Source organism: Bos indicus x Bos taurus, chromosome 20, assembly GCF_003369695.1.
Source record: "Bos indicus x Bos taurus breed Angus x Brahman F1 hybrid chromosome 20, Bos_hybrid_MaternalHap_v2.0, whole genome shotgun sequence".
Taxonomy (NCBI): Eukaryota; Metazoa; Chordata; class Mammalia; order Artiodactyla; family Bovidae; genus Bos; species Bos indicus x Bos taurus.
In genome coordinates this window covers 37,800,896-37,814,127 of record NC_040095.1, presented here as the reverse complement: position 1 = coordinate 37,814,127, position 13,232 = coordinate 37,800,896, and the positions used below count along the sequence as shown (strand labels likewise).

Sequence of the window (13,232 nt, the reverse complement as noted above, 5' to 3'; positions counted from 1 at the left end):
ATCCAAGAGAGTGCCTTAAAACTTCAGAAATATTATCATATAAATTTTATAAAATATTAAAATATTTGTCTTAATAGCGTCTATAGCTTAACATTAACATATGAATTAAATCTTAAAGTGTTCATAATATAGAACCATAAAATCATTTAAACATTATAGCTGCAATGAGTAAATAAACCTTAGTTTTTCTTGAAACAATTTTTCAAGAGTGATGAAATATACTGATATTTATTCACAGCATAAGATTCAAGTTGTCACACCGCTAAGTTTTGCTCCAACTACAACCTGCTTCAGAAGTAGAGATGATGGAGTTCTTCCAAGGGAGAGTCATTTCTGGATTCAAGCAGCAAATTACTTGCATGGCTCATGTATGAAGCCAAATCAGTTATGTTAAAAGTCAGATTATTTCTCAAATAGAAAACAGAGAATGTTTTTCAGCAATGGCAGCTCTGGAGAACAGTGCCACATCTCCTTATATGACTCCTAAAAAAATGTCATCTTTATTTATTTTTTTTTTTCATCTTTATTTTACTCAAGGTTCTGTGCACACAACTTATGTAACCTTCCTTGATGATTACTTAAACCGCACTTTATCACACAAAATCCTCCAAAGAATCCCACTGCTTTCTGGATCAAAGTGTGATTTTCACCTTCAAATGGTCCCCTTTACTTTTTGTCTTTAACCAGTCCCCAGCCTGAGATGCCAGCCCTTTCTTCCCAGGGTCACCAATAGGTTCGCCGCACCCAGGTGTCTCCTGCTGGGCATGCACTATGGAACAAGATACCTTTTCTGTCTCCTCCACTTTTTTTTCTTAGTCAAAGCTAAACGTTAACTTCAACTGAGGCAGCAGCTAGCCTCTAAGATGGTCCCCCATGATTCCTGCCTCCTGGTATTCACATGCTTATATAACTCTTCCTTTCACATCACACCAGAATTAGTCTATGCAACCAACATAAGGCAGAAATGATGGTATGTCACTTCTGAGATTTGGTTTAAAAAGACAGGCTGGCTTCTACCTTGGTCACTCCCTCTCCCAGATCACTTGTTCTGGGGGAAGATATTCCATAAGCAGTCCAATGGAGAAGCCAACACAGTGAGGACCTGAAGCCGCCTGCTAACAGCCACGTGACGAGCTGTGGTGCAGATCTTCCAGTCCAGTTATGTGTCCCGGCCAACAGCTTGACTGTCACCTCTTCAGAGACCCTAAACCTGAACTAACAAGCTAAGCCTCTCTTGGATTCTTAACTTTCATAATCTCTGTGAAATCACAAGTATTTTGTATTAAGATGGTAAACTCTGGGATAATTTGCTGTTTTAAGATTTTGTTTTAGGTTAATATGTATAAATAGACATTAGACACTTAATACTCTATAAAACTTTCCACCACTGTCACCAACACAACCACCAATTTAATATTCTCCTCTGACTTGTAGCCTATTTGTTTATATGCTTATTGAATGTTAATTACATGTATAATTTCTTTTGGATTTTAACTGTCTAAAGTGACCCAACTATTCTTTCAATTACCACAAGTTGCTATTACAATACCATGGAATCTTTAAAAATTTATTTGACTAAATTATATAATGGGCTAACATTATCAGCTAGATCTCACAATACAGAAGGAATCTGATACAAAAAGGTATATAAGAATGATGTGTTTGATCAAATTTGATTGTACTTAAGACTGCATAATTAACTTCTGATATTGTCTTAATTTGGTACTAAATATATTCACATTTTTACAACTAACAAGTTTTGCCAACGTAAAAAGTTAAAATTTACAGTTTAAATTATTTCTCTTTACATAGTGTAATCACTAATGGAATGTTTTGTATCTCCTCACAGATTTTCTACAAATGTTCACTAACAGTAAGTACTCACTAAACATTGCTCTGTACTCAGTTGCCAAGTCATGCCTGAGGCAAGAATACTGGAATGGGTTGCCATTTCCTTCTTCAGGGGATCCTCCCAATCCAGGGACGGAACCTCTGTCTCCTGCACTGGGAGGCACGTTCTTCACTGCTAAGCCACCAAGGAAGCCGTCACTATATATTAGTAACTGATAAATCTTAAGTCTCACCAAACTGTAACCATATGTTTTTCTTTTGTATGGTCTTAACTTTTTATGTGTATTCCTGTTTCTCCTCATCCTAATTTTCCTTTCTGTATATAGCACTTTTACTATATGTGTTTGCTGAATTTCACCTGAAATCTTTTATCAAAGGAGGAAGAGAATATATAAAATTGCTTCAAGTCTCATTAATCATCTTAATTCTGCTTATATTTCTTTCATGCTAATTGACTACCAAACATTATTTAATCATTAAACTGTTCATTTACACCTTGCTTCAACAAAACACGAAAAGATGGACTCAATAGCAATTGACAATTTTCTATTCAAGAGAATCCATTACAAAATTAATCATTAATTTATATTTTTAAGTATAGAATTGTTACGTGACAGAAACCATAATCCTGAGCAATTCTCTCACACTGTCAGACTATGTTTCTGGAGCTACCCACCTTGGGTATACTCATGGAACTAGTAATGGCCAATGGAATATGAGCAAAAGTAGTGAAAAGGCCTGGCTCCTACAACTTCCTTAAGAATCCCCCATGCTCTCACTGTCTTCTCCCCATAGTTACAAAGGACCACACAGAAGATCAAAAGCCTTAGAAGACAGTAGGAGCCACTGTTTGGAGGTTGCCTGAAAACTCCTTGGACATGAGGTGAACTATAAATAAAACTTCAGTATGTTAAGCCACTGAGATTCTAGGATTGTTTATCAAATCAATTCACTTATCCAAATTAATACAACTAGGCTTGCAAATAAAAAGTTACAAGTTTATGTGATTAAAAGTTTTCTTTAACAAATAAATAAACTCTACCTTCCCTTGACTTAGCATGCACGCACATCATTATGTCATTCTTGGGCTTTGCTGGTGGCACATACAGTAAAGAATCTGCCTGAAATGTGGGAGACCGGGGTTCAATCCCTAGGTCAGGAAGATCCTCTGGAGGAGGGTATGGCAACCCACTCCAGTATTCTTGCCTAGAGAATTCCATAGACAGAGGAGCCTGTTGGGCTACAGTCCATGGGGTCGCAAACAGTTGGAGACAACTGAAGCAACTTAGCACGCACACACCTTCCCTTGAGGGTATAATGGTAATAAAAATGAACTCCTCTTCATTAATTTGTATACAACCCAGGTGGCTCAGGTGGTAAAGAATATGCCTGCAATGCAGGGGAGCCTGGTTCAATCCCTGGATCAGGAAGATGCACTGGAGAAGGAAATGGCAACCCACTCCAGTATTCCTGCCTGGAAAATTCCATGGACAAAGAAGCATGGTAGGCTACAGTCCATGTGGTTGCAGAGTCAGACATGACTGAGCAACTGAGCACACCACATACATAATCTAGTTAAGGACAGATAACACTAAATAGAAAATTTTATTTGATTCAAGTTAAATCATCCTTCTTGCAAAAAAAACAGGATTTTTTTCTCTTTAATCCTGTGTTCCAAATTAAAAAGCTAAACCAGGGATCAAACATGGTGGTATATTTATAATCTCAAACCTACTCCTATATTCAAAAATCCCAAATGGCAGTTTCTTAGGAAGTGTTCCCTGCCAACCTGAAGAGAATTTAAATAGGAAACATGAGATATATCTTGAAATCTTCCTAATTTTTTCTCAGAAAATAAAGCTCTTTATCAAGGAAAAAACCCTCTAACAAAAAAGTTCTCTAAAACAGTGCCAACACTGTAAATGTTATATAATTGCTAATAACAATAATATTAATAATTAATATAAAATTTACAGTGTTGTTATTGAGAAATCTGAAACTACTCTGATTCCAGATTCTTCATGTATAAAATAACCTGCTCCAACCACAATAACCACCACTATCACCACTTCCTTTCTGGAAGCTTGCAAGAGGTTTGCTTTATCCCTAGTATACTAACACGCCTCAGTGTGGGACCTTTTACCATTGATTATATTAAGTATTTTGTGTGTTCCTTCATTCAGAGACTGGTGCCTAAGTTTTGAATAATTTTTTTTTAATTCTTTTTGAGTATTTCTTGTGCTTTTACTAGAACTACCAGTAACCAGATGTAAATATCCTGAATATTACTAAGTTTATATGTAATTTGTTTCTATATATATTTTTTTTCTATATATATTTAGTTTATAAGCTAAAACCAGTGAATCTGAGCAATGAATCTACATCCTATATACTGTTGGTGAAAACAACCAAATCCTGAACATCTTTCGATGACAGCAATAACTTGTTTTGGTGAAATATAAAGTAAAATTTCTAGTTAAGATTTTAAAATCTTTTAAAAAAATTAAAATCTTAATAGTTACTGCAGTCTTTCAAAAACAATAATAGGAAATCTGCTTATGAATGACTTGCAAGATTTCCAGATTTTTAAAAACTAGTTATTTAAAAATTTTCTAAAATCAAATGACTTTTTTTCAGGGGAAGAAAAACCATCTTTAAAACATGCATTAACTCACAGTTTAGGAACATCTAACCTATAAAGCTATAAATCACCATGAAAAACTGAAAAAAATAAATATAAGTAAACATCAAATACCACAACCAGACAGAAACAAAGCTGGAAAACAGTTATGTAAAGATAGCTTTTCCTGATAAAGTTTAGTCAAGAAATGAAATGCAAGAGGAAATAATATCCTTTTATACAGTCCACAGATATTTAGGATATCTCTTGGGATCTTCTTGCATTACGAAAATCTTACAGTTATGGGACAAAGTGGGAAAATACTGCTAAATATAATCCTCAAATTAGCTCAAATCTGAGAATTCATCTTAACACAACAAAAAAGCTGCATATCATTTTATGCTAATATTCCCTTAGCATCTTACACAAATATTTGAAATACAAATCTTAAGCTGAGATGCAAAAATTTCCTAACAAATAGATTTTTTAATCAATAACTAGACCCATAGTAAATATATGTAAATGCAAATATATAAATGTATAATTATTATGAAGTCTTCCACAGATTAGTTCATTTTCTTTCAACCACTTTCTTTTTCCTTTTTGACATTTCAAAGATTAAGACCAAGACTGTTTCCTTAAATATCAAGTACCCTCTCAGACATTTTATAGTCCTTCCCTTATCAATGAGTTTTCAAACCCACCCTAGAAAAAAAATTGTTATGGAAATATGCTATATTTCTTATTTCAGAATCTAATCATAAAAATTTTTACAACTCAAGTAGTTCATTGTACTTCCTTAAATGTAGTCAGTGGCACTGAAATCCCCAAATAATTATAAATGATTACTTTCAGAAATTAAAGATCAAAGGAACTGTAAAGTACATATTGCCCCAAACTCACTTAATTCCCAATCCACCTACTTTCATCATGAACTCTTTCAATGTTGAAGGCTCTACTATGCTGATTCAAACTCAGCTGCTGTTCATGGAGGTCCACAGGAATGGGGTTGATGCCAGTCCCTTCAAGATATAACCTAATTCGCTGCCTCCACAACCACCTTAGGGTGAAGAAAAAGCAAGTTATATTGAAATAGAATAAGCTAAACAAAGGATTAGACATTATAATTTCTCCAAATTAAAAAAATTCATATTAAACAACTAGTTATCCCATGAACTAATTACCCCAGAAATATCTAAAACCCACCACAAATTCCTGCTCAAAAACAGATTTAGATGGCAATATCTACCTTATCTATGCTGCTGCTACTGCTGCTAAGTCGCCTCAGTCATGTCCGACTCTGTGCGACCCCATAGACAGTAGCCCACCAGGCTCCCCCGTCCCTGGGATTCTCCAGCCAAGAACACTGGAGTGGGTTGCCATTTCCTTCTCCAGACCCCTCAAAAAACATGAATTAAAGTCAAATTATTTATCAAGTATCCATTAAATCCCATATATGGAGTTAATGTAGTTGTGTTTTACTTATCAAAAAGTATAATATATATAAAAAAGAAAACATTATGAAATTAAAACATTATGTTAAGGTGGTCAGATTATATAAAAATTCCTTCCCTAAAATTCTGTAATAATGTTTTTCTGTTTTGTTATTTTTTTTTTTTACATAAGAGTTCAATAACAAATACTATAACACTTAAGATTACATCTAAAACTTCAATGACTTTTTAGTGGGGAAAAAAAAAAAGGAATCAAGTTTAATTGATTTTAAAATCAAAAACTGACATATCAAAAAGCCAATGGGACAGATTCTACTAGATAAGTACACAAAAATATACTCCTACTTGGAATATATTAGTCATCTGTAAGGGTGCTAAACTTCTGAGATGAGCAGAAACTGAAAACTCGCTACTAAGAAACTCGCTACTAAAAAAAAGATTTCAGAAGTCAAGAAGATTTAATACAATTTCACAAACACCTAGAGAAAAGGTTTTCTCAAACTATAAAATCTAGGCTAAGTCAGCGAAAAATAGTAGTCCAACTTAGCTCTAATTAATTGGTCTACCTCATCTTAACTCTTCCCTCTACCCTTCTCTCTTCAGGGCAGTCTGACTACTGAACAAATTAAGTGAAAGGAATATTTTTAAAAAAAACATCTCCACTGGTTAGGAAATACTTAACATGTAAGAGAGAGATACCAGGAATACTTAACATGTAAGACAGAGATACCAGGAATCTCTATAGTTAGAATAAATCCAACCCTCAGACACTCTGGATGGGAGAAGATGAGGGTGAAAAATACAAAATCTCAGAGAACTTAAACATTTAATTTTCACCAACAGTCTTAATCATCTTTTTACCAAACTGCTAAAAGCATGTAAGGTTAAAGTAGAGACATGGCCTCTATCTCACTGAAGGAGAAAAACCTCTACTTAACAATTATATTATAGCCCAAGTGGCATTCGGCAAGGTTTCTCCACATAGTTCCAATAGGGTTGGGAGAAGCCAAGTTAGATGTGTTTGTGACTCAGCTAATGTATTATTTTTTATGTATTATATAAATTCCTTTTTATGGCTACAATTATGGACTAATCCAAATATTACCTAATTTGTTCTGTTTAACAGCATTTTTAATGACACACATTAATAAAATAATTATATAAAAATAAGATTATCTTAACAAGATAATTATAGAGCAATAGTAAGAAATTCCTACCTGAACTCACCACGATAGAACTTCTGCAAGGCTTCTGGGAAGGAATGCGTATATCGAACAGGAAGACATAAATGACCCTCAGACCTTTATTTTAAAGGGATTTGGGTGGTATAAAGGGAAGAAGAAATAAAAGTACTCAATTCAAAAGGTATCATTAAACTACAAAAATCAGACATGAATATTTTTGAATTTCTACTCTATAATTCATTTTGCCACATATTTATATTTTCAACAAGAACCAAAAAAAAAAAGAAGACCAAATAGAAATAGTAGTTTACATCCAGGTTTAATGCCATAATACAACTAAGTTTCCACATTACAGTAAAACTAACAGCAAATTTGCCACTGATCGATATCCCTGCAAAATTATCTAATGGTGTAGTGATGTTTGCATCTTAACATCTATATTACTTAACTACTAACTCTGGGCAAGTCACTTTAGCATCAGCTTCTTTATCTCTAAAAGGGTCGTAAAACCACCAATCTCAAAAGGTTATTCTGAGGAATCAAACTGTTTATGTGAAAGTTTTTGAACCATAAACCCCTTATAAATATCTTTTAAGATAATCTCTTACTAAAAGAAAACTCAGCTTAATCTAATCTAACTTCAAGGAGTTAACAAATTCATGAAAGACAGATTTTTTTTTTTAAAATTGCAAATTACAAACTGTTAACCGCCTATAGGCTGATACAGGAAGATGAGAGGCTATGGCACCTAACATGAGGAAAGGTGTCCAGAAAGTTCAATCATCCTCATTTATGTGATGCTTCAATCTTGAAGGAGAGGTTGACAGTTTGCCTGGCAAACCAAATCAAACCAAACCAAAACAAACCCTTAATAATAATTGTAAATTAACATAAATGTGAAGAGCCACGTAAAAGGCTTCTACAAAGCTGTAACTAGTCAATTTATCTGAGATAAATTTATCTAAGAGACTTAGGCAGGGACTAGATTTTTAAAATTTTTATATTTACTGCAATACTCTTATACAGTGCTAAGATTATAAAAGTTGAAAGTGAAAGTTTAAGTCGCTCAGTCCTGTCCGACTCTTTGGGACCCCATGGACTTCTCCAGGCCAGAACACTGGAATGGGTAGCCTTTCCCTTCTCCAGGGGATATTCCCAACCCAGGGATTGAACCCAGGTCTCCTGCATTGCAGGCAGATTCTTTACTAGCTGAGTCACAAGGGAAACCCCTTATATAAAAGTTATCAACAGTCATTTATTTGATAGAATACCTACTGAGGCCACCTGCAGGTCTAAAACACTCAAGAGAGAAAAATCTAGGCCTGGCCTGGAGGATTCAATTTCAGTGTGGCTCACTCACTAGTGCTAACTGCTGGCAAGGTCCTCGAGTCTCTCTCCATGTGAGTCTCCCCACAGGGCGGCCTTGGTATCCTCACATCATGGTGGCTGACTTGCTCAAGAATGAGCAACCCAAGAGACCAACACAGAAGCTACAGTACTATTTATGACCTGGCCTTGGAATGCACACACTGTTCTATCATATTCTGTTGATCCCATGGCCCAGGCCTGCTTACAATGGGAAGGGAACCACATAAAGGTGTAAACAACAAGAGGCTACCTCAAAAGTTGGCTATCACATGCTCTCTACCCCATTTTGATTATTAAGCATTTAAATGTCATAATTATATACAGGGGTTAGCAGAGAGAGTACAGAATACCAAAGAGGAAACTGAAATTGTCTATTTAATTTAGTTGAGTCTACCAATGAGCCATCTTAAAGAAGCAGATCCTCCAGCCCAAGTCAAACCTTTGGATGCCTGCAGTTCCAGCTGACATCTGCCTATAACCTCATTAGAGATCCCAAGTTAAAACCATCCAGCCAAACCCTTCCTGGATTCCTGACACACAGAAACCATGGGAGATAATAAATTATTATTACTGTTGTTTTAAGCCTCAAGTTTGCAGATGATTTGTTATGCTGCGTTTGATAACTACTGCAGAGAAGAAGAAACTTAACTGAACATTAACTTCTGGGCTTAAGTATTGTGAGACACCTCACACTTATAAGAAATATAAGTCAGGCAACCTGAATTATGGAACAAGCTAGAGGCCTTATACATTTATGCCTGGGGGTAAAAAGAAAAACCAAAAGACTTCTAGAATATATTATTCCAGGTAGAAATTAGAGAAACAACACCTTCTGCTTCTCAGTTTCAAAATCTTCACAAGCTAATGAATATTAAGCCAGTTTTTAAAGGAGAATACATTTCAACAAACTATATAAAATATGATCACTAAACAATCTCTTACTTTAATGATACAAAAATATATCATTAAACAGTTTTTCTAAAATGTGTACAATCACTAAAGGCAATTAAAAAATAATTACTGAAGCAATAATCTCAGTTACTTGTGCTCAGGAGATATTTGCTCAGCTAGGTCAGGGTCCTAGCCCTGCTCCCTAAAATCATGTAACTAATCATTCATTTTTCAAGTGTTTATTGCCTACTGACTATGTATAATAATAGTATGCTAGAGAAATTTAGTCCTATACTCAAGGAATTTGTAGTCTGACAGAAGAGACAAACAATCAAGCAGAAAATAATAAGGAGAGATAAGTGCACTCTGTAGAAGGAATCATAGTCAGAGCCCAAGACAGGAAGCAGTCTTGAATTAAAAAGAACTATACAATTGAGTCAGTGGTCTAAGGGCACTCCAGGCGAAAGCACAAATAAAGGCATGAAAAGGACCTCTGGAGAACTCTCTCACTTACTCCTTCCAGCCCTGCTATCTTGCTATCAACAAAGCCCAACACCAGAGCAAAAGCTCCCACAAGTGAGCCTCCAGTCAAGATGTTAGGCTACTCATCCATTACACTGTGCTTAAGAACAGCTTCAGGTTGGGGCGGCAGGGCGGGGGGCAGGGGAGGAAAACTGAATGAAGGTATAAACTTCCGTTTATGAGACAAGAAAGTATTGGAGAAGCAATGTGCCACATGCTGGCTAAAGTTAACAACAGTGTATGGTATATTTGAAAGTTATTAAAGAGAGCAGATCTTAAGAGTTCTCATCATTAGGAAATAAACTTTTCCATCTTTTATTTTTTTTAGCTATATCAGATAATAGATGCTAACAACTTATTGTGGTAATGATTTCACACAACACGTGTTACATTAAGTCATTATGTTGTACATCCTACACTTATACGGTGCTGTATGTCCATTATATCTCAATAAAACTGGGCAAAAATACACTGAAAAAAACCCAAAGAATAGACTTCAGGAAGGGCCCTAGAATGTTCCTAGAGAGGCATCAGTCCTTTTTTTAAGCTGAAAAACGTGCCTCTGGGTAAATAAAGATAGATGAAACTAGAAAAGCGGATAAGCAACAGGTGGTGAAACATCATATACATTATGCTAAGGAATTTGCAAGGCATCCTGAAGATCAAAAGGAAACCCTGAAAGACTTTAACTAAGGAGTGGATACAATCAAATTTGCACTTTAGAAAAAATACTAAGGCAAAGTCTGAAGGATGAGTTGGAAAGAGCAAGAATGGAGATTACTGCAGTAATTTAACTCACACACTACAAAGGCCTGAGCTATGATTAGTAACAGTGAGGAGGGCAAGAGATGGACTCAAAGGTAGGATCCCTAAAACTTCACACTAAATACCCGACCAATATGATGAAGGGAGTGAAGGGAGGGGGTGAGGACGAGTTGCCACAGCTTTAGCACCCATTACAATTCCATTCATCAAGTATGGCAGTGGGGAAAGGAGACAAGTCCATTTGTAGATACATTACTTTTAACTGCCACCAGATACATTCAAGTGGAAGCCAGTATGGCTACAACAGCATGAAGAAAGAGAAAATAATAGGACATAAGGATACAGAATAGTCAGAAGCCAGATAATGTAGAGTCTTGAATGTCACAGTGAGGGTGATCAACCATCCCCATTTGTCCGAGACAGACAATTTTCCCAGGACGAAGGACTTCCGGTGCTAAAACTGAGAAAATCCCAAGCAAACCAGGATGAGAAGGAACTGGTCATCCTAGTCATTGTAAAATTAATTTTATCCTGAGTTAGATGTGGAGCCACAGTAAGACTCTGAGCAGAGAAGTCTATCTAATATTACCAAACTTTTATAAAACAGTCACTGTGGCTGCAGTGGACAGAGACTAAAATAAGGTAAGAGTAGAAGCAAGATCACTGTTGGATATAAAGATTCTGGAGTCACCAGAATCTTAGTTAAAACGACAGATGTTAATCAGTTATTCTGGAGATAGTACAGAAAAGGAATAGAAAAGACTTATCTATGACTAAGTAGAAAGATAATGGTAGAAAATATTTTAATTTGTCAGGAAAGTGAAGGAAGAGAGAATTAAGAAAAAAACAGAGGGGATCAACACACTGAAAATCAAAGGGCAGATTTATTAGAACTGAGGAAATAGGTCTGCTATTAAGGAAGGAGGCTATGGTCAGAGAGATTTGAGAGATGGGGAAATTCTAGATGACTGCAAATTCCAGATATGATCATGGTTGTGAGTGGCTGGAACAGAATAAGGTTATATGTCAGAGGAGCTGAAGAAAGGGGGAAAAAGTGCTAACAGGGTTTGATTTATTTATTAAGTCAATGAAGTCACCCAGGAAGTCAGTGGAGGCATACTTAGGAATGTAGATAAGAGCCTAAGTAAGGGTAGAAGATGCAACATCATTAACTCATCCATCACCAGCAACACCAAAGGTCACCAGTACTCACCTCAATCAAGGGTTCAGGTATTTTCAGCTACAGACACTACTCCCAAACTACCTGGGAAATCAGATGTGAGGACCTGTCCATCCCGAATCATAATTTTCTACCACCAGTGCCAGGGCAATGCATATGTATTTCTCATGCCTAAGCTAACAAAAGAGAGCTAATACTTTGAGAATAACTACAAAGAAGAGAAATCTTCTAAAGGTAGAGATCAATTCTACATGCCTAGATTTCATCACCAAAATGGTTCTGGTACATAGTTCTAACATTCATGATAGCCAGGAAGGGTGATGTTTCCACTCACACAGCAAGCACCATGGCAGACACCCTGTAGCAAGAGGATAAAGAGCTTCCAAACTTTAAGATTCATCATAAATACATACTATGCAAAGCAAAGAATAAATGTTTGTATGTATAACAGGTAAAAAAAATTATTTTTCCTTACCGTTCTGGGTCGGTGTTTACGCCAATAACTGGTTTAAGTCTGTCCAAGACTTTACTTGCCGCCAAGAGCATCGTGCCATCCCCTGAAGGACACAAAGCATTAAACACTAGTTTTGTAACAAGTCTGATTAACAACACTGTGAACATTAGTTCTTTTAGCAATCACACCCCACCCCATCCTGTTGGCTGCCACAGCCCCTCCACTTCCCTTCTACCCACTCTTCTTTGTATTCTCTCTCCAACGCTAATCCAGAGTTTCTAAGAGTGGCAAGAGCGACACTTTAGGCCAGGTAATTGTTCTGTTTTGGGGGTTGTCCTGAGCCTGTAGGGTGAGGGGCAGTATCCCTGGCCTCTACCCATTAGATGCCAATAGTGGCCCCCAGGTGGGAGCCACTATTCTAACCCTATCACTTCTTTTAACCATTCCTCTTTCCCTCTCTCATACCATCAGTCCAAATTCACAAATTATTTTAATGAGAATACATCCAAAGTGTCCAACTTTGCATTTTTCTCCCCACCAAAAAAAAAAACCCATAAAGGTTTATAAAGAATGGTCACTAATGTAATAATACAGCTCAGAAAAAAAACAAGCATAAGAATACTGGGACCAAAAAAAAAGAATACTGGGACCAAAGAGCGATGGAATTTATCTAATCTCATTAAACCCTTAAACTCAACTATTTTTTAAAGACTGGCATAACTAAACCAAAATACAATTATAAACAATCCTTGTATCATATTTAAAGTTAAAGGCACACCTTAAATATACATACAGAAATACACATGCACAGAACCTCACAGTAACATCATCCACTAAAAAATTAAAATGTTGTATAAAGCACATCTTTTAAAATCTGATTCTAAAAATCTAAAAATTTGTCTTACGGTAGGAATCTGAAAGCTTCATTACAGCTAGCTCACAG

General features: G+C 36.0%; 1 protein-coding gene across 2 annotated transcripts in view; it reads right to left on the bottom strand.

The window, feature by feature from the left end:
- The window catches only part of NADK2 (NAD kinase 2, mitochondrial), a 45,226-nt gene that overhangs the window by 17,283 nt on the left and 14,711 nt on the right, over positions 1-13,232 (bottom strand). For both annotated transcript variants that reach the window (XM_027519897.1, XM_027519898.1), the window contains exons 4-6: positions 12,311-12,392; positions 7,143-7,226; positions 5,395-5,531 (exon numbers count right to left, since the gene is read on the bottom strand). In XM_027519897.1, the coding sequence (XP_027375698.1) occupies positions 5,395-5,531; positions 7,143-7,226; positions 12,311-12,392 (303 nt within the window). The remainder of the gene's footprint in view (positions 1-5,394; positions 5,532-7,142; positions 7,227-12,310; positions 12,393-13,232) is intronic.